Here is a 21,576-nt window from a genome sequence, read left to right as displayed (position 1 = left end):
TCAGAAATAAAACTATAAACAAACATCCCACATGAATTTGGTGTAAAAATTCTCAATAAAATACTAGCAAATTGAAATCAGTAATATTAAAAAGGATGATATCATCATGGCCAGGTAATGTAAGATCACCCCTCCCCTCTAAATCAATGTTAATTCACCATATTAACAAAATAAAGGGGAAAAAACATGATATTTCAATGGATTTAGAAAAATCATTTGATGAAATTCAACACTCATTCTTAACAATATTCAGGAAAATGGGTAATAGCAGGAAAGCATTTCAATGTGATAAAGAGCACTACACAAAAACTACACCCAACATGCTACAAAAAATACAGAATGAGTTTCTCTAAGATCAGGAGACATGAATGACCACTCAAAAAAAAAAATTTTTTTTTTTAAGACAGCATCTCACTCTGTTGCCCATGCAGTGGTACAACCATGGCTCACTGCAACCTCAACCTCCCAGGCTCAACTCAAGCAATCCTCCCACCTCATCCTCTCAAGTAGCTGGGCCTACAAGTAAGTGCCACCATGCCCAGCTAATTATTTAAGTTTTTATAGAGATGGGGGTGGGCTGGGTGGGTGTCACTATGTTGCCTGGGCTGCTTTCAAGCTCCTAGGCTCAAGTGACCCTCCTACCTTGGTCTCCCAAAGTGCTGGAATTAAAGGCGTGAGCCACTGCACCCTGCCTCAAAATTTATTTTCAACACAGTACTGGGAGTCCAAGCAATGCAATAAAGCAAGAGAGAGAACAGGCATAAAGACTGGAAAGAAGACATAAAACTAAATTTGTTCACAGGTAACGCTGTATACGTAGAAAATTTCTAAAGGAATCTATAAATTGGTAAAACTCAGCTGGATTTCTATATACTATCAAAAAATTGGGAAATTATTGTTATTATTATTATTATTTTTTGAGACAGTCTCGCTCTGTCACCCAGGCTGGAGTGCAGTGGCATGATCTTGGCTCACTGCAAGCTCCGCCTCCCAGGTTCATGCCATTCTCCTGCCTCAGCCTCCCGAGTAGCTGGGACTACAGGCGCCCGCCACCACGCCCGGCTAATTTCTTTTTGTATTTTTAGTAGAGACGGGGTTTCACCGTGTTAGCCAGGATGGTCTCGATCTCCTGACCTCATGATCCTCCCTCCTCGGCCTCCCAAAGTGCTGGGATTACAGGCGTGAGCCACCATGCCCAGCCAAATTTGGGAAATTATTTTAAATGCCAATTACAAGGATCATTTTTTAAAGCACCTAGGAATAAGTTTAATTAAAGACTGAAAAGAATGAATTATGGTTGAGATAAACTAAATAAGATCTAAATAAACAGAGATATATACCATGTTTATCAGAAGATTCAATGATGTCAAGATATCAAGTCTTTTCAACTGGATCTATTATTCAAGGCAATTCCAGCGGGTTTTTTCACAGAAACTGAAAAGCTGACTCAAAATGTATGTGGAAATACAAAGAACCCAGGACAACCAAAATAATGAGGGGTTCAAAGGCTTACATTACCAGATTCTAAGACTTGTTATAAACCTACTATCATTAAGACAGCCTGGTATTGCCCAAAATAACAGAAAACATGGACAAATAAATCAATGAAACAGAATTCAGTATAAAATAAACCTACCTGTGCGCATATAGTCACCTGATTTTCCTAAGCGACAATGCAATTTAATGGAGAAAATTATTTTCAATAAGTGATGCTAGAGCACCTAGCCATCTGCATGGAAAAATACGAACCCTGACCCTTCACAGCATGTACAAAAATTATTAATAATTCAAGACAGATCACAGACTTAAATGTGAAAACCAAAACAACTTCCCCCTTTCAAACATTTCACTTAACTGGTGAAAATAGCTATCAATTTTTTTAAAACTTTACTGTGTAAGTTACATAATATAAAAGCCACCCACATTTTAAGTGTTAACTCAATAATTTTTAATAAATGTATAGTTATTAGCCATTACCAAAATCCAGTTTCCCTTTATCTGTTTTTAAAGGTTAAGCAAGCAAAAACTACAGAAAAGCCACAAGCCAACCAATTTCCATAATCAAGCCCACTCTTTTCCCTTTCCCAGTTATCTCAGTTCTTATGTATATCACATATAAATGACAGTCTATATCAAGTAATTTAAGATTAATGCTTAAATAACTTGCTATTTTTCTCTCGATATCTTCACATTTCAAGACATAACTCTCATAATGTAGAAAAAAATTTTTTATCTTCTTTTCATTTAGCACACAACATGCATTTTGTTCGCAGTAGCTGGGAAACCTCGTGAGGCTAGATCTGGGCTGCTAATGCATTAACTGCTTTCACATCTTCCTGAGAAATTGAACTTGGTAAGTTATAAACACTCTCAGAAAGGATTTCTTCTATTTTCCAACAAAAACTTTATACATGATGCATGAAATCTTGCCTTGGGGAAAAAATTTTACAGTTAAGTTTCATTCTTCTGAGAAGTCTCTTCTATCCAAATAAATTAGGCAAAAGAATACCTAGGCAAAATCAATGAATTACAAACATCAGTTAATTAAAAGGATTTTTTTTTGTTGGCATTATGTAATCAATGCAACAAATAACACTACATATTAATGTGTGACAACACCAGCCACTCTAAGACACATTAAGAAAGTTTTAAATACGCATGATAAAACTCATTCACTTAACATTTGCTGAGTGCCCAGTAATGCCAGACATTTTGTTAGGCACAGAGGTTAACAAAGTAAATAAAGCACTGTCTCTACATTCAAGAAATTTACAGGCCAGTGCAGGAGAGAGACAAGTAGACAATATGATGTAAATTAACAGATGCTATGATAAACATATATATAGGCAATAAGGGTGCACATAAGAAGAACCCATATTATAACGCCTTCCATAAATTTCCATAAAACTTAGCATGCCCTATGTAACTAACCTACACATGTATCCAGGAACTTAAAAATAATTTTTTTAAAAAAAGGAAAGGGAAAAAAAACAAAACTGGTGCTTAGGCCGTGCACAGTGGGTCACGCCTGTAATCCCAGCAGTTTGGGAGGTCAAGATGGGCAGATTGCTTGAGCTCAGGAGTTCAAGACCAGCCTGGGCAACATGGCGAAACCCTGTCTCCACAAAAATTACAAAAAAATAATTAGCCAAGTGTTCATGCCTGTAGTCCCAACTACCTACCTATGGGGCTGATGTGGGATGATCACTTGACCCCAGGAGGTCAAGGCTGCAGTGAGCCAAGATCACGCCACTGCACTCCAGCCCGGGTGACAAAGTGAGACCCTATCTCCAACCAAAAAAAAAAAAAAAAAAAAAACTAGTGCTTTAATTAATAAAACAAAGAACTAAGAAATCCACTGGAAAAGAGAAATGTAGAGTACAGAAGAAAATAAAAGAGCTCTTGGCAGGCTGAGGCAGGAGGACTGCTTGAGCCCAGGAGGCAGGGACCAACCTGGGAAACACAGTGAGACCTTGTATCTACAAACAATAAAAATAAAAAATTAGCCAGGTGTGGTGGTGCACACCTGTAGTCAGTCCCAACTACTCAGGGGGCTGAGGTGAGAGGATCACTTGAGGAGACCAGGAGACCAAGCTTTCAGTGAGCCATGGATTGTGTCCCAGCACTCCAGCCTGGGTAACAAAGCAAAACCCTGTCTCAATTTAAAAAAATAAAGCACAGTACAATGATGAGAACCACCACATCAAGGCTTATAACTGAAATTTCATAATATGAGGGATCAATAAAAGGTTCTGAAAGCAGAAGGGGGCAAGGTTACATTCAAATCACCAGAGCAAAACATGGCATCAAACTTCTCAACAGGAAAACTGGGAGGCAACAACACATTTTCAAAGAACTCGTTACAGAAACAATTTTATAAAGTTTGAGAAGCAGAATAAAGCCAATTCCCAACATATAAGAAGAAATTGAGGGGTGAAGAGAAGTGAAGCTGGGAACTATTTTCATCATTAGTAATTTTGCTTAAACATCTTAAAATTCTATGTTCTATAGATACTTTCTAAAGAAACAACTGAAAAATGAACTTCACAAAACAACAAAAACAACACAAACCAGTAAAGACAGCTTAAGATACAGGACACAAAAGAACCTACATGAGGCCGGGTGCAGTGGCTCACACTTGTAATCCCAGCACTTTGGGAGGCTGAGGCAGGAGGATCACTTGAGGTCAGGAGCTCAAGACCAGCCTGGCCAAAATGGTGAAACCCTGTCTCTACCAAAAACACAAAAATTAGCCGGGCGTGGAGGCATGAGCCTGTAGTCCCAGCTACTTGGGAGGCTGAGGCAGAAGAATCCCTTGAACCCAGGTGGCAGAGGTTGCAGTGAGCCGAGATCACACCACTGCACTCCAGCCTGGGCAACAGAGCAAGATTCCATCTCAAAAAAATAAATAAATAAATAAAAAGAACCTATATGAAAATAGCAAATGTAAAGTTAGCAGGATGATAGCAAAGGAAAATCCCAAGATGGCAGCTTGGTAGGGGCCTAGAGAACAACCAGATCAGATTGGCAAAGGAGAATAAAGAGCTCCCGAAGGAAGTATGCAGAGGAGGTACACACAAAAATTTACTTTCAATAGATGAATATGTGTATGCACATATATGTACGTGTGTGTGTGTATGTGTATGAATGAACCAAAAGATTTTATTACATAATGTAGGTAGAAGGCGGGTGCAGTGGCTCACGCCTGTAATCCCAACGCTTTGGGTGGCCGAGGCAGGCAGATCACCTGAGGTCGGGAGTTCGAGACCAGCCTAACCAACATGGAGAAACCCCATCTCTACTAAAAATACAAAATTAGCCGGGCATGGTGGCACATGACTGTAATCCCAGCTACTCGGGAGGCTGAGGCAGGAGAATCGCTTGAACCTGGGAGGCAGAGGTTGCAGTGAGCCGAGATCGCACCATTGCACTCCAGCCTGGGCAATAAGAGCAAAACTCCGTCTCGGAAAAACAAAAAAAGAATGTGGGTAGAATAAGCACCAGTACATATAAAACTACAAATATTTAAAAACAAAAAGCAATAATTTACTACAAAACAAAGTTATAAAAGAAAATTAATTCATAGCATGACATTTGGCTCAGCAGTATAGAATATTTATCTCATAACATAAAAAAATGGATTATTTGGCCAAGCATGGTGCCTCACACCTGTAATCCCAGCACTTTGGGAGGCCAAGGCAAGAGGATCACTTCAGCGCAGGAGTTCAAGACCAGCCTGGGAAACATGGTGAAACCCTATCTCTACAAAAATAAAAAAATTAACCAAGCAAGGTGGAGTCTCAGTTACTCGGGAGGCTGAGGTGGGAGGATCACTTGAGCCTGGGAGGTTGAGGCTGCAGTGAACTGTGATCACCCACTACACTCCAGCCTGGGCAACCAAGTGAGACTCTGTCTCAAAAAGAAAGAAAAATTAGTTGACCAAAAATTATGATAATGACACTAACAGAATTAAAAAAAAAAAAAAGAGTATACTACGAGGATTTAAAAACAGTAACAACTAAACGGCCTATATATTGTACTAGAAAATAATTTTAAATGGATTACATGTAAAATTGATAATTATTTGGCATTATGCATATGACCTAGACAGAGACAAATACCACAAGAAATAGCTAAAATGGAAAAACTAATTTCCTGTATAAAGAAAACTAGGGGGTGAAAAATGGTAAAGCCAAGTCACTACTATTTTTCATCATAAGTGGTTTTATTTAATCTTTTAAAATTATGTATTATGTATTTGCTGTATAACGAGCTTGTCTGGTCTTTGTCCAGGGTTCCTGGTACAAAGCTTCTAAAATCTTTGGTATTTCCAGAGTGACAGAAGGGACTGTCATTCATGAACCCACTGGCTCACACCTGAGTTTATGCTAATGACATGACCTGTGGTAGACCCCCTAAACAGATCCAGGATGGCGCTGGTCTCCAAAAACAACAACACTGTGATTAAAGAACTGGGACTCTGAGCCAGCTCAACCTTTAGGGTGGGGAAAAGAACTGAAGATTAAGTTCAATCACAGATTTTGTCAATTACCCCTATGTAATGAACCCCCAAAATTTTGAATACCAAAGCTTAATAAAGCTTCCTGGTTGGTGAACACATTGATGTCCCAGAAGGGTGATGTACCCTATATGTTTCCATGGGGAGAGGGCATGGAAGCTCTGCATGTGAGACCCTCCCAGACCTTGTTCTTTACGTCTCATTAGGCTGGTCCTAATTTGTATTCTTTACAGCAAAATTCTAATTCTAAATACAGTGTTTTCCTGAGTTCTATGAGTCTAGTGAATTAGTGAACCTGAGGGAGATTGTGAGAATCTCAGGATTTGTAGCCAACTGGTGAAAAGTACAGGTGGCCTAGGATCTCCAGTTGTGGTTAATGTCTCAACTAGGTGCAGTCTTGTTGGGGACCATGTATTTCAACCTATGGAGACGAACTATGGGTTCTTATTCAATACATCAGGGGGTGTTAAAACAGAATAGTACTATTTTTACTTAATTTTTTAAATTGTAAGGCAACTGTGTACCTCTGAAAAGTTATGCAGATTAGTAACAGTATTGAATTTCCTTTTAAAAATTATAATTCTGACAAGGGCAAAACTAGAAGAAAGAATGCTGCAACAACCTGAGCAATACACTCAAGAGACAGAGTAAGAAATGCATCAAAGTAAAGAACCAACAATGACTAGTTAGAAAAATGCCTTACCACAGAGGTAGAATACAGTGGGACCATGGTCAGGCAGTTACCATCATAAAGCTATACCAATTAAAACAATGTGATTTGGGCCCTAAGTGTAGACAAATTGATCAAGGGAAGAAAACAGTGTCTAAGAATATACACACACGTACACAATCACCTGAGTAACCCCAACGGTCAATAAATAATACAAAAAGGTGTTCAACTTTGCTAATCACTAGAAAAAGACAAACTACAACCATAATGCTCCCACTTTTGCCACTATTTGCCACCTACTACTGAAAGTCCTATTTAGAGCAATCAGACAAGAAAAAGAAAAAAAGCATATTCAAATTGTCAAGGAGTTTGTAAAGATATCTCTTTTAATAGATGGTGCAATCTTATATAGAGAAAACTTTCAAAAACCCACACATACACACAAAAAAACGCACTCTCAGTCCCCCCCACAACACGACACACACACGCAAACCACTCACTTAATAAACAATTCAGCAAAGTTGAAGGATACAAACTCAACACACAAAAATCAATTGTATTTCTACACAATGAACAATATGCAATATAAAACAGCAATGAGCAATATAAAAAGAAAAGGAAACCACTCAATATATAATAGCATCAAAAAGAATAAAATACTTAGGAATAGATTTAACTAAGAAAGCAAAACACTTTTACAATGAAAACCACAAAAGCATTACTGAAAAAACTTAAAATGGAAAGATATCCCATGTTCATGAATAGGAAGACAACCCAAAGTGTTGAACGAATTCAACAAAATCCTTATCAAAATCCCAACGGGATTTTTCAGAAGTAGAAAATGAAACCTCGGCCTATCGCGGTGGCTCATGCCTATAATCCTGTAATCCCAGCACTTTGGGAGGCCAAGGGGGGCGGATCACAAGGTCAGAGGTTTAAGACCAGCCTGGCCAATATGGTGAAACCCCATCTCCACTAAAAATACAAAAAATTAGCCGGGCGTGGTGGTGCGCACCTGTAGTCCCAGCTATTCAGGAGGCTGAGACAGAAGAATTGCTTAAACACGGGAGGCGGAGGTTGCAGCGAGCCGAGATCATACCACTGCATTCCAGCCTGAGCCACAGAGCAAGACTCAGTCTTGAAAAAAAAAAGAAAAGAAAAAGAAAAAAAAGAAAATGGAATCTCAAGGGACCTTAAATAGCAAAAACAATTTTGAAAAATAAGAACAAAGTTGGTGGTCTCACACTGTCCAATTTGAAAATGTCTAGTAATCAAAATAATGTGGCACTGGCATAAAGATAAACATAAACATACAGGCGAACAGAATACAGAGAGCTGAGAAATCAATCCGCACGTATGTGGTCAATTGATTTTCAACAGGTGCAAAGACCATTCAATGGGAAAAGGACAGTCTTGTTTTTTCGTTTTGTGTTTTTTTTTTGTTTTGTTTTGTTTTGTTTTTGAGATGGAGTCTCGCTCTGCTGCCCAGGCTGGAGGACAATGGTGCAATTTCGGCTCACTGCAACTGCCGCCTCCCGGGTTCAAGCAATTCTCCTGCCTCAGCCTCCTGAGTAGCTGGGACTACAGGTGTGCGCCACCATGCCTGGATAATTTTTTTTGTATTTTTAGTAGAGACAGGGTTTCACTATGCTGGCCACACTGGTCCCCAACTTCTGACCTCGTGATCCGCCCGCCTCAGCCTCCCAAAGTGCTGGGGTTACAGGCGTGAGCCACAGCACCCAGCCAGGACAGTCTTTTCAATGAATGGTGACAGGAAAACTGGATACACACATGCAGAAGAATGAAGCTGAAGCCTTACCTTACACCACTAATAAAAATACTCAGGCATGGTGGCTCATGCCTGTAATCCCAACACTTTGGGAGGCTGAGGCGGGCAGATCACTTGAGGTCAGGAGTTGGACACCAGCCTAGCCAACATAGCCAAACCTCATCTCTACTAAAAATACAAAAATTAGCCGGGCATGGTGGCGAGCACCTGTAATCCCAGCTACTCGGGAGGCTGAGGCAGGAGAATCACTTGAACCTGGGAGGCAGAGGTTGCAGTGAGTCGAGATCACACCACTGCACTCCAGCCTGGGTGACAGAGCAAGACTCTGTCTCAAAAAAAAAAAAAAAATCAAAATTGATTGCAGACCTAAACTTAAGAAGTAAAACTATAAAACTCTTAGTAAGAAACATAAGGGAAACTCTTTCCAATGTTAGATTTGGCAATGGTTTCTTAAGCATAACATCAAAAGCACAGTCAAGAGAATAAAGAATAGGAAAATTGTACTTCATTAAAATTAAAAACTTGTGCATCAAAACACACTATATAAGAATGAAAAGAACAAGCCACAGAATGAGAGAAAAGATTTCCAAATCATTTATCTAATGGATTAATATCCAAAATATATAAAGAACTCCTGCATCTCAATAACAAAATAATGACTCAATTTTTAAATGGGCAAAGCACTTGAATAAACATTCCTCCTTATACAAATGGTAAATAAACGTGAAAAAATGCCTGAATAACATTGTTAATCATTAGGGAAATGCAAATTAAAAACCACAACGAGCTATCCCTTCATACCCATTAAGATGGCTATTATTAAAAACAGTAAGTGCTGGCCAGGATAAGGAGAAATTAGAACACTTGTGCACTGTTGATGGGAATACAGAGTGGTTCAGGCACTTTGGAAAACAGTATTGTGGTTCCTCAAAAAATTAAAAATAGAATCACCATATGATCCAGCAATTCTACTCCTGGGTATATACCCAAAAGAATTCATTGGCCAGGTGCAGTGGCTCACTCCTGTAATCCAGCACTTGAGAGGCTGAGGTGGGTGGATCACCTGAGGTCAGGAGTTCGAAATCAGCCTGGCCAACATGGCGAAACCCTGCCTCTAATAAAAATAAAAAAATTAGCTGGGTGTGGTGGCACATGTCTGTAATCCCAGCTACTCTGGAGGCTGGGGTGGGAGGATCGCTTGGACACAGGAGGCAGAGGTTGCCGTGAGCCAAGATCACACCTCTGCAATCCTGCCTGGGGGCGACACAGCGAGACTCAATCTCCAAAAAAAAAATTCGTAACTCCATTATCCACAATAGCAAAAAGGTAGAAGCTATCCAAGTGTCCATCAACAGATAAATGGGATAAGGCCAAAGAGATCAGGCAAGTGGCCTTTAAGTGCAATGGAAAGCCACTGAAGAATTTTAAGAGGGGACATAATCCCCTGTAAGTCATATTTTTCAAAGATCTTTCTGTCTACCAAATAGAGCATGGGATTTTGGGGGGGAAAGCAGCTGGGAAACCAGGTAGATGTTATGCAGTGGGGATGGTATTTTGGACTACAGTAAAGATGATACGAAAATCAGCAGGCTCATGTACTATGGGTAGGGATATAAATGGTTATAACCTTTTAGAATATAATTTAGCAATTAATTAAAACTTAAAATCTTGATCTAGGCAATTCCATTCCTAAGAATTAATCACTGTATTTGCAAACGTATATAAAAAATGTGTGTAAGAAATTTTACTGAAGCATTATTTGTAGTGGCTAAAAAAACTAAAACAATTTCAAGGTCCATCAACACAGAACTGATTAAATACATCTTATGGATACTAACACAGCCCCTTAAAAATGCCTGCCATAGAATGCACAATGTTGAGGAAAAAAAGCAGGATTCTAGATTGTGGGAACAGTATTTTTGTAAAACTGTTCATATTTGTCTAATATTGACATTTGTGAATTAATTCTTGTTTTAAATATATCAAACCAGGCCAGGCATGGTGGCTCACGCCTGTAATCCCAGCACTTGGGGAGGCCAAGGCGGGCGGATCATGAGACCAGCCTGGCCAACATAGTGAAATCTCTACATAAAATTAGCCAGGCTTGGTGGCAGGTGCCTGAAATCCCAGCTACTTGGGAGGCTGAGGCAGGAGAATCACTTGAACCCAGGATGTGGAGGTTGCAGTAAGCCAAGATTGCACCACTGGACTCCAGTTGGCACAACAGTGCGAGACTTTGTCTCAAAAAAAAAAAAAAAAAACCCAAACCAGAGTGATTCTCTCTATAATAATGTCATTCTCACTCACTTGCATTCTGATGAGCTTTCTTGGGAGAAAAATATATGTGCCAGAAACTCCAGGTTCACCCATGGTAGTGTGCAATCAACTAATCAAACGGAAAAACATCTGAAAACTATGTCACACATGGAAAAGCTGAATGATCTGTGCTTAGGTTGGAATTATGTAAAACCTAAGATCCATAATGCAGGAATTTGTTTCATTTGGTACTTAGAAAAGTACCTGAAACTAAAAGGTATTCAGTTACACTTAGTGAATGACTGAATAAAAGATAACAGAAATCATAAAGGAGTGTAATTTTTCCCCAAACGTTTGAAGGTCACGTAAAAGAGGGTATGAATTGATTTTGCCCTCTACAGCTACAATTTTTTTAAAAAGAAGAAATAGGTAAACATACAAAAAGGGGATGGCAAAGATGAATTTCTGCTTACAGGAAATAAGCAGTCATCCATTAATGGAATTAGAAGCCTCTAAACAGCTGGGCACAGTGGCTCACTCCCGTAATCCCAACACTTTCGGAGGCTGAGGTAGGAGGATCCTTGTAGCCAGGAGTTTGAGACGAGCCTGGCCAACATAGTAAGATCCCGTTTCTACATAAATCTTTTTTAAAAATTAACTGGGCGTGGTGGTGCATGCCTGTAGTCCCAGCTACTAGGGAGGCTGAGGCAGGAGGATCAGTAGGGCCCAAGAGGTCAAGGCTACAGCAAGCCATGAACCTGCCACTGCACTCCAGCCTGGGAAACAAACAGCAAGATCCTGACTCAAAAAAAAAGAAAGGGGGGAAAAAAAAAGCAGCAGTAGCCTCTAAAGATAGTGAAACCAGAATAGCTAAAAACAAAAAAGACAATACCACATGTGCTAACAAAGATGTAGAAGTAACAGGAACTCTCATCATACATTTTTGGTGGAAGTATAAGCTGGTATGATCCTTTTGGAAAATTCTGGCAGTGTCTACTAAAAGTATGCCTACTGTATGACCCAGCAATTCTCCTCCTAGACATGTAACAAAAAGAAACTAGTGCGTATGTCCACCAAAGACACATGTAAGAAAGTTTGTAGTTTTATTCATAACAGTCAAAAACTAGAAACAATCCAAATATACATCAATAGGAGAATAACTTAACAGATTTATGTAAGGAGGCAAAAATAATGCAGAGGTTTCCGATTTGAATGACTATCATAGCTAATGCAAAAAAAAAGGGCAGGATTTAAAGTAAAAAGAAAAATTCAGCTGGAATTGTCTATAATAATGAACATTTTGATCTAGAGGTCTGGAACTAAGAAGAGAGACAAATAAGCTAGAAACATCAGTGGCTTTAAAAATATTCACTATTGGCCGGGTGCCGTGGCTCACGCCTGTCATCCCAACACTTTGGGAGGCCGAGGTGGGCGGATCAAGAGGTCAAGAGATCGAGACCATCCTGACCAACATGGTGAAACCCCATCTCTACTAAAAATACAAAAAATAGCTGGGCGTGGTGGCATGTGTCTGTAGTCTCAACTACTCAGGAGGCTGAGGCAGGAGAATCACTTGAACCCAGGAGGCGGAGGTTGCAGTGAGCCCAGATCACGCCACTATGTTTCAGCCTGGGTGACACAGCGAGACTCTGTCTAAAAAAAAATAAAAATAAAAATAAAAATAATCACTATTAAGCCAGGCATAGTGGCTCATGCCTACAATCCTAACACTTTGGGAGGCTGAGGCGAGCGGGCCACTTGAGGTCAGGAGTTCGAGACCAGCCTGGCCAACATGGTGAAACCCCATCTCTACTGAAAATACAAAAAAATTAGTCGGGCGTGGTGGCAGGCACCTGTAATCCCAGCTACCCCAGAGGCTGAGGCAGGAAAATTGCTTGAACCTGGGAGGCAGAAGCGCAGTGAGCCAAGATCGCACCACTGCATTCCAGCTGAGGCAATAGAGCCAGACTCTGTCTAAAAATAAAAATAAAAAATAATAATTGGTTGGATATAGTGGCTCACCCCTGTAATCCAGCACTTGGGAAGCTGAGGTAGGTGGGTCACCTGAGGTCAAGAGTTCAAAACCAGCCTGGCCAACATGGCGAAAGCCTACCTCTACTAAAACTACAAAAATTAGCCGGGTATGGCGGCACGTGCCTGTAATCCCAGCTACTCGGGCGGCTGAGGCAGAATTGCTTGAACCCAGGAGGCGGAGGTTGCCGTGAGTCGAGATCGCGCCACTGCACTTCAGCCTGGGCGACAGAGCAAGACTCCGTCTCAAAACATAATAATAATCAGTATTAGATGGGAGAAGAGGTCAAAGTCATAGATAAGACTACAAGATGGCCAGGGACGGGGTGGCTCACGCCTGTAATTCCAGCACTTTGGGAGGCTGAGGCAGGTGGATCACCTGAGGTCATGAGTTCGAGACCAGTCTGGCCAACATGGTGAAACCCCGTCTCTACTAAAAATACAAAAATTAGCCAGGCGTGGTGGCACGTGCCTGTAATCCCAGCTACTCCAGAGACTAAGGCAGGAGAATCACTTGAACCCAAGAAGCAGAGGTTGCACTGAACCAAGATCATGCCACTGCACTCCAGCCTGGGAAACAAGAGCAAAACTCCATCTCAAAAAAAAAAGAAAGAAAGAAAAAGACTACAACAGCTGGGCATGGTAGCTCACGCCTGTAATCCTACCACTTTGGGAAGCTGAGGCAGGAGGATCACTTGAGGCCAGGAGTTCAAGACCAGCCTGGCCAACATGGTGAAACCCCATCTCTACTAAAAATACAAAAATTAGCCAGGCATGGTGGCATGCACCTGTAATTCCAGCTAATCCAGAGGCTGAGGCACAAGAATCGCTTGAACCCAGGAGGCAGAGGTTGCAGCGAGCCAAGATCACACCACTGCACTTCAGCCTGGGCAACAGGGCAAGACTCTGTCTCAAAAAAGAAAAAGAAAGAAAGAAAAAATAAGGACTACAAGAGCATAATACTAGGAAATAACCTTCATTTAATAAATATCTGAATATATTATAATATAAGGAGTCAGTAAGAATAACTGAAAGAAGGGAAAAAATCAAGAATTAGGAGAACCACGTGAATGGTATGGTAAAAGCCAAGGAAGAAAAAATAAGAGTTTAAAGTAGGAGAAAAATGGTCAAGCAACCCAAATGTAGCAAATAAAGCCTGACTAAAGATCAGTGTGTTTCCCAATAACATTAGCTAAAACAAAGCAGAACGACAGAGCAATCATGTATCAGTAACTGAATAGAAAATGGGAAAATAGTGTGTGTGTGTGTGCACACGCATGTGTATATAATTTTTTAAACCCTTAAATCAGAGGTTAGCAAATTTTTCCTGTAAAGGAACAGATAGTAAATATTTTACGTTTTACAATCATCTATGGTCTCTGTCACATATTCTTGTATACATACTAAAATAGGCTATAGGCCAGATTTGCCCAACTCCTGCCTAAAAATAATTTCTGCTTCCATATCAAGCATTTAGAGAAAAAGTTTACATATAGCTAAATACCATTTTCGCACATAAAGATAATGCTATTTCTTGGAGCATGATTCAAGATGCTTTTCTCCCTTTAGTGACAGAGATACTATACGTTAATAAATCTGAACCACTCTCTTGATCCATTAAAATCAAAAGCTTAACCATATGTAATCCCAACAGCTGCCTTCTATAACAAAAAAATAAGCCCGGCTGGGTGTGGCGGCTCATGCCTGTAATCCCAGCACTGTGAAAGGCCAAGGCTGACAGATCGCTTCAGCTCACGAGTTTGAGACCAGCCTGGGCAACATGGCAAAACCTCGTCTCTATTAAAAATACAAAAAAATTAGCCAGGGATGGTGGTGCATGCCTGTAGTCCCAGCTATTCAGGAGGCTGAGGTAGGAGAACACCCAAGTCCAGGAAGTCAGGGCTGCAGTGAGCCGTGAATGCGCTACTGCACCCATTCTAAGTGACAGAGCCATACACTGTCTCGAAAAACAAACAAAACATACATCTGACCCTTTCACCTAACAAACTCCTTCAGGCCCTATCCTCTAAAGGAATTTCAATAAATTCCGCGTCATCCAACGGTACAATAAACTGTTTCTGGATAACAAGGGTAAAAATATAATTTGTGGTCAACTGTTTAAATCTTATTTTAATTATGTTAGATAATCAAGATGATTAAGCTGTGGCTGAAGAATCAAGTTTAAAGATGGCATCCACCAGTTGCAATTACAAACAATACGACAGCAAAAAGTATAACCTGAAAGAACCTTTCCCCTTTGACAAAAAAACTGTATGCATTGCTTGAGCAGCACTTCCTCCTGCTGCAACAATCCTTAGAAAAAGCAAAGCAATAACCAGCTCACAGACAAGACAAGGGGAACTCATGAGCACGGAGATTCCAAATTCAAAAAATAGTAGCCGTTAGTGGCCTACAATTTTAGCAAGAAAAGGAAAGTAAAGGAAATTTGTGTGCAGGGACTTCTTTACTTTTGCTGAACTTGGGTTTAAAAATCAAAATAAGGCAAGTTCAGGCCGGGCGCGGTGGCTTACATCTGTAATTCCAACACTTTGGGAGGCAGAGGCGGGTGGATCACCTGAGGTCAGGAGTTTGAGATCAGCCTGGCCAACATGGTGAAACTCCACCTCTACTAAAAAAAATACAAAAAATTTAGCTGGGCATGGCGGCACATACCTGTAATCCCAGCTACTTGGGAGGTTGAGGCAGGAGAATAGCTTGAACCTGGGAGCCAGAGGTTGCAGTGAGCCGAGATGGCACCACTGCACTCCAGCCTGGGCGACAGAGTGAGACTCCGTCTCAAAAAAAATAAACAAACAAAAATAAGGCAAGTTCAAACAAAAAGAAAAAACAGCATCATTCACAATAGTCAAATTCAAGTTTTGCTTTTTGGAACTTTGTGAAATCCTCCCCGCCATCTCATCCCAAATATTTTGGATTTGTGGTTAGTTGAATGTACAGCTGCAGCCTCCATGGAATATTGATTGTATAGACAACTCATGATTACAGGCAACTTTCTGTATCTGAAGAGGACTAGGTTCTAGGACCCTCCCCAGATACCAAAATCTGAGGATACTCAAGTCCCTTAGTTGGCCAGCTGTATCTGTGGATGCAGAACCAGTAGATGTGGGCCTACTATAATTGAAGAAGGGAAGAAAAATAATGCCAAATCATAATGGAAACAAAACTTACCTATACAAAGCACAAAATGGATTCAGAGTCGTTATTTATATCTAATATTTGTGAATTTACTGCCTGAGGGATATCCTAATCCATAAATTGCCCAACCAAAGAAGCAGCTTAAAATTATTACTTGTTAAAATAGTATGCTTACGGACGGGCGCGGTGGCTCATGCCTGTAATCCCAGCACTTTGGGAAGCCGAGGCGGGCAGATCATGAGGTCAGGAAATCGAGACCATCCTGGCTAACACAGTGAAACCCCGTCTCTACTAAAAATATAAAAAAATTAGCCTGGCGTGGTGACGGGCACCTGTAGTCCCAGCTACTCGGGAGGCTGAGGCAGGAGAATGGCGTGAACCCAGGAGACGGAGCTTGCAGTAAGCGGAGATCGTGCCACTGCACTCCAGCCCTGGCGACAGAGCGAGATTCCGTCTCAAAAAAAAACAGTATGCTTACTCTTTCTTTAAAATTTACCTGGCATAACTGAAGCTTTGTACCCTTTGACCAACATCTTTCAGTCTCTCTCTACTTGCTGGCATCCACCATTCTACTTTCTACTTTTATGAATATTTTGCAGTATTTGTCTTTTTTTGTTTTGCCTATTTCACTTAGCATAGTATTCTCTAGGCTCATCTATGTTGTTGTAATTGCTATGATTTTCTTTTTTTTTTTTTGAGATGGAGTCTCAAATGTAGTCAGGTGTTGGTATTCTTGGGTGGTCCTGGAACCAATCCCCCAAGGATATCAAGGAACATTCTAAATACATATGAATAATTCTGATAAGTTATCCAATTTGCCTATAATTCTAGATCCTGAACCCAACTGATTCTCATTACAGAAAAATGATGTCACTTCACACAATGTAAAAGCAGTTGTAGTATATTTTATAGTGGCTTACATTTATCAACATCTGTAGCATTCCACAGAACCAAGATGTTAAATCCAACACCTGGCCCATCTCAATCTTCCTTTTATTTCTAAGAACAGAAAAACTACTACTTACCATTCAGAAATCTCTTGCTTCAATTGAGGAACTTCACTAAGTGCTGAATCAGTATCCATGAAACCAAGAAAGTCTCGTTTTATATTAAGGGAAGTCTTCTCCAAACCCTTGCCTGATGTTTCATGACCCCTTGACAAAGGATCCAAATCACCTGGTTGTATCTCTGACCCCTGACCTTCTGTAAGACGGACCCGATGACCAGAAGAACTGGAAATATTATTCCCTTCTTGGTCAGAGCTGTTCTTTTGTTTTCCATCTCTCTGGGGCTTACTATTCAGCCCATCATCCCGAAAGCCTTTGGCAAATGGATTGTAATCTATTTTCAGCTGAGTAATCTGAATGTTCTGATAAGCTGTTACTGCAAAGAATTCAGTCTGTGGGAAGGTAAAAGTGTGGACACCAGGGCCATTTAATTGTATCACCTCCACAGCCTTTTCTGCAGGCACCAAATGAAGCCTCGGCAGGTAACGATGCATAGAGTGCAAGATGATATGCCCTTCTTGGTCCAGTGTATTGTTGGTAAGTTTGAGTTTATAGAAAGATACTGGTTGATGCATCCAATAATGACCTGTGGAAGGAGATTCTGGATGAATAAAAACCCTCCCCAAAACATGAGGTTCAGCCTTCCCACTGGGTTCCCACCAACGACCATTCCACTTATAACGATGGTTATCCACAGGAGATATATCCATGACAAGAATATACTTCAAATTTGAATCTAAACCTGTTATCCAATAACGACAGTAAGGAAACATGCGTCTTCCTTGCTTGGTCAGAATCATCTCTGTGCTTCGATGATAGAACTCATTCCACATACTATTGTTATCGAGGGTAACAGTGATTCCACCCACAGTACAATCAGCTGGAAGGCAAATCTTCCCTTTAGATTTTACTGGTGATGACACACTACTAGCCAAAGCACAGGCATCCTGATTAGTAACCAAAATTCCTTGATCAGTTTTGCCATTTCCTGGCTGCTTTAAGATGACAAAGAAGGTAGGTGCTGCTCCTGCTACTGTTCCACCATCTTGATTAGCCAATATAATCTGCTGTTTCTCCTCCATGATTTCAGTAGGAAACTCAGTAGTAAGACAACTGTAATCACCACATAGTCACAATGGCCTTCCCATCCTAAGAAACAAGCAAAAAAAAACCAAAAACAAAAAACACCCTTTAATCAAGTGAGTATTTATTTCTTGAACAAAAATACAAGAACAATTATGTCACCCCCAAAATATCCTAAATTCTTCTAAGACTTTGCTTCTAAGCTTTTCTTTCAATCACAGTAAGAATATTTATTCTGGAATATCTAATCATTTTTTTAAAGTTCATTTTAATCCAATTAGTTAAGGTGCTTATATCCTAATCCTCTAACAATTCACTATAAATACTATAATCTCACACAAAGAAACAAAAGAGTATATTCATTACAAAAAAATAAAAGTATACAAAATTAAAAAGTTAAATTTGAAGGTTATGCATTTTTAAAGCATCCTAACACTTCATGAATTAATTTGCCAGAAGATTCCTTTATATAGCAAGTTCCCCGGTGATGAGTAAATTAAATAAGTAAATTTCCATTTTCATCCCAAAGAGCTAATTGTACAGAATTAGCTCTTCATATGGTTCAGAAGACATGGTTCCATAAATAAGTAAAAAGCTATCTAACTTCTTAGTACACACATTTAAAGAAGCCATGACAAATCAATGGAACTCAATGGACCTTACACTGAAATAAATTCCAGATGAATCTAATATTTAATTTTTTTATTCCTAAATCCTGAGAAAAGTTTTTTGATAAGACACAAAATCTAAAACCAGTAAGGCAAAAAAAAAAAAAAAAAAGTGATAAATTTAATATTATATAATGCCAGGCGTGGTGGCTCACACCTGCAATCCCAGCACTTTGAGAGGCCGAGGCCAGTGGATCATTTAAGGCCAGGAACTCGAGACTAGCCTGGCCAACATGGCGAAACCCCATCTCTATTAAAAATAAAAAAATTAGCCTGGTGTGGTGGCGCACGCCTGTAGTCCCAGCTACTCAGGAGGCTGAGGCACCAGAACCACTTGAACCTAGGAGGCAGAAGGTGCACTAAACCAAGATCACGCCACTGCACTCCAGACTGGGTGACAGGGAAAGACTCTGTCTCAAAGAAATAAAAATAAAATAAAATTTAATATTCTGTAAATTTTTTAATCTGGCAAAATCATTTAAGCAAAATCAAAAAACAAACTAACCAGGAAAAGGTATTTGCAACTTATAAAGAACTCATTTCCCTAACATAAAAAGGGGGCTGGACATGGTGACTCACACCTACAATCCCAGCACTTTGGGAGGCCAAGACAGGAGGACTGCTTGAAGTCAGGAGTCCCAGACCAGCCTGTCCAACGTAGTGAAAGTCCGTCTCTATTAAAAAATAATAGCGGCCGGGAGCAGCGGCTCACGCCTGTAATCCAAGCACTCTGGGAGGCCAAGGAGGTCAGATTACTTGAGGTCAGGAGCTCAAGACCAGCCTGGCCAACATGGTGAAACTCCGTCTCTACTAAAAATAAAAAAATTAGCTGGGCATGGTGGTGTGCGCCCATAATCCCAGGTACTCGGGAGGCTAAGGCAAGAGAATCGCTTGAACCCAGGAGGTGGAGTTGCAACGAGCCAAGATGGCACCACTGCACTTCAGCCTGGGTGACAGAGCGAGACTCTGACTCAAAAAAATAAAATAAAAATACATTAACAGTAATAATAATTTTTTAAGGCTTCCTACAAATCAACAAGACCAAATACCTAACAGGAAAATGAGTAAAGGATAATAAACACAAATGGCTATGAATATGTACATAGTAAAGAGGAAAGCAAATTAAAATCATCTTGAGATACTGTTTTTTTACTTATCAGACTGGCAAAAATCAAAGCCTGGTAGTGCTGGAAAGGGTTAAGCAACCAGCATTCTCCCCTAAGCAGTTACTGGGAGCATAAAATAATAGAATCTCTATGAGAGGGCAACTTGAAAATATCAAAAGTACAAATCCATATATCATCCTACGACAAAGAAGTTTTTCCAGGACTTTAAGTTTTTTTAATTCACTGTTAAAACCCACTATAGGACTTTATTTTAAATACACACACCTGTGATAAATGATATCTATACAAGATTATCCCCTGCATTCCCACTTATAACAGCAAAAGACTAGACAGGAAGAGAGAAGTCCTTAAAATGGTAAAACAAATGATGACATATCCATAGAGTGGAATGTTAAGTCATAAAAGAGAATGTATAAGCTTAATGAATGCATGCAAAAAATATCTACAAGATATATTAAGCGTAAAATGTTCAGAAGAGTTGTAAATTATGCCACACATCTTTTAAAAGTTTTTTATTGTACCTCTTAAACTTCAGACAGGGAGTACATGTGCAGGTTTGTTTACATGAGTATACTGCATAATATAAGGTTTGGGCGTCTAACGATCCCATCATCCAAGCAGTCAACATAATACCGGATAGGTAGTTTTTCAACTCTTGTAAAAGATTTTTCCTTTTTAAAGTCAAAGAAATAGACAGTATTTCGGTCTTTAAAATAAATAAAAAGCCAAAGAATGAAAAAGAACATGTACATATTTGCTTTACACAGACTATCGCTGGAAAGACAGAAAAGAAAACAGTAGTATTGGTCATATCCAAGGAAAACTTGATGACTTGGAAAAGATACCCTTTTACACTTTCTAAATTTTGCGCCTTGTGAACACACAACCTTTAAAAACTAAAAAACAGGCCAGGTGGGCAGGTGCAGTGGCTCACACCCGTAATTCTATCACTTTAGGAGGCCCATGTGGGAGAAACGTTTGAGGTCAAGAGTTCAAGACCAGCCTGGTCAAAATAGCCAGAGTCGGTCTCTACCAAAAAAAAAAAATAGCAGGTATGGTGGCCAGGAGGACACCTTCCGCAGCCCTGGAAGTTCAGGTTGCAGTGAGCCATAACCATATCACTGCACTCCAGCCTAGGAGACAGAGTGAGACCCCATCACTTTAAAAAAATAAAAAATAAAGTTAAAATTAGTTAATTATTAAAGGTTATAAAGAAAAAGGTCACATATATTGTATGATTCCATTTATATGAGATGTCCAACACAGGCAAATCTAGAGAAACAGAAAGTAGATTAGTGGTTTCAGGGGAAGGGGTAACTGGGACTAACTGCTAATGGGTGTGGGATTTCTTTTTGGTGTATACTTTAAAATGATGAATTATATGTTATGTGAATTATATCTCAATACAAAGTTATAATAAAGAAATCTGAGGCCGGCCATGGTGGCTCATGCCTATAATCCCAGCACTTTGGGAGGCTGAGGCAGGAGGATCGCTTGAGCCCAGGAGTTTGAGACCAACCTGGAAAACACAGTGAGACTCCATCTCTACAATGGTGTGTAGCTGTAGTCCCAGCTACTTGAGTGGCTGAGGTGAGAGGATCGCTTGAGCCTGGGGGTGGGGAGGCCAAGGCTGCAGTGAGCTGTGATGGTGCCACTGCACTCCAGTCTAGATGACAGAGTGAGACCCTGTCTCAAAAAAAAAAAAACAAAATCTGATTGCTAAAATCAACCGAACTAATATGCTAAATTAAAGCTACAGCTTCTAGTTGT

General features: G+C 40.0%; 1 protein-coding gene across 28 annotated transcripts in view; it reads right to left on the bottom strand.

Moving 5' to 3' along the window:
- The window catches only part of MGA (MAX dimerization protein MGA), a 157,393-nt gene that overhangs the window by 82,146 nt on the left and 53,671 nt on the right, over window positions 1–21,576 (bottom strand). For 26 of the 28 annotated variants that reach the window (XM_063652597.1, XM_063652600.1, XM_063652601.1 and 23 more), the window contains exon 2: window positions 16,947–18,077. The exons of 1 other annotated variant lie outside the window; for it this stretch is intronic. In XM_063652597.1, the coding sequence (XP_063508667.1) occupies window positions 16,947–18,010 (1,064 nt within the window). In that variant the 5' untranslated portion in view covers window positions 18,011–18,077. Of the gene's footprint in view, window positions 1–16,946; window positions 18,078–21,325; window positions 21,493–21,576 lie in introns of all 28 variants that reach the window. One more of the 28 variants, XM_063652596.1, reaches the window with a different exon arrangement.

Source organism: Pongo pygmaeus, chromosome 16, assembly GCF_028885625.2.
Source record: "Pongo pygmaeus isolate AG05252 chromosome 16, NHGRI_mPonPyg2-v2.0_pri, whole genome shotgun sequence".
Classification (NCBI taxonomy): domain Eukaryota; kingdom Metazoa; phylum Chordata; class Mammalia; order Primates; family Hominidae; genus Pongo; species Pongo pygmaeus.
Note: the sequence above shows the minus strand (reverse complement) of the source record. Positions and strands in the feature narration are given on the sequence as shown.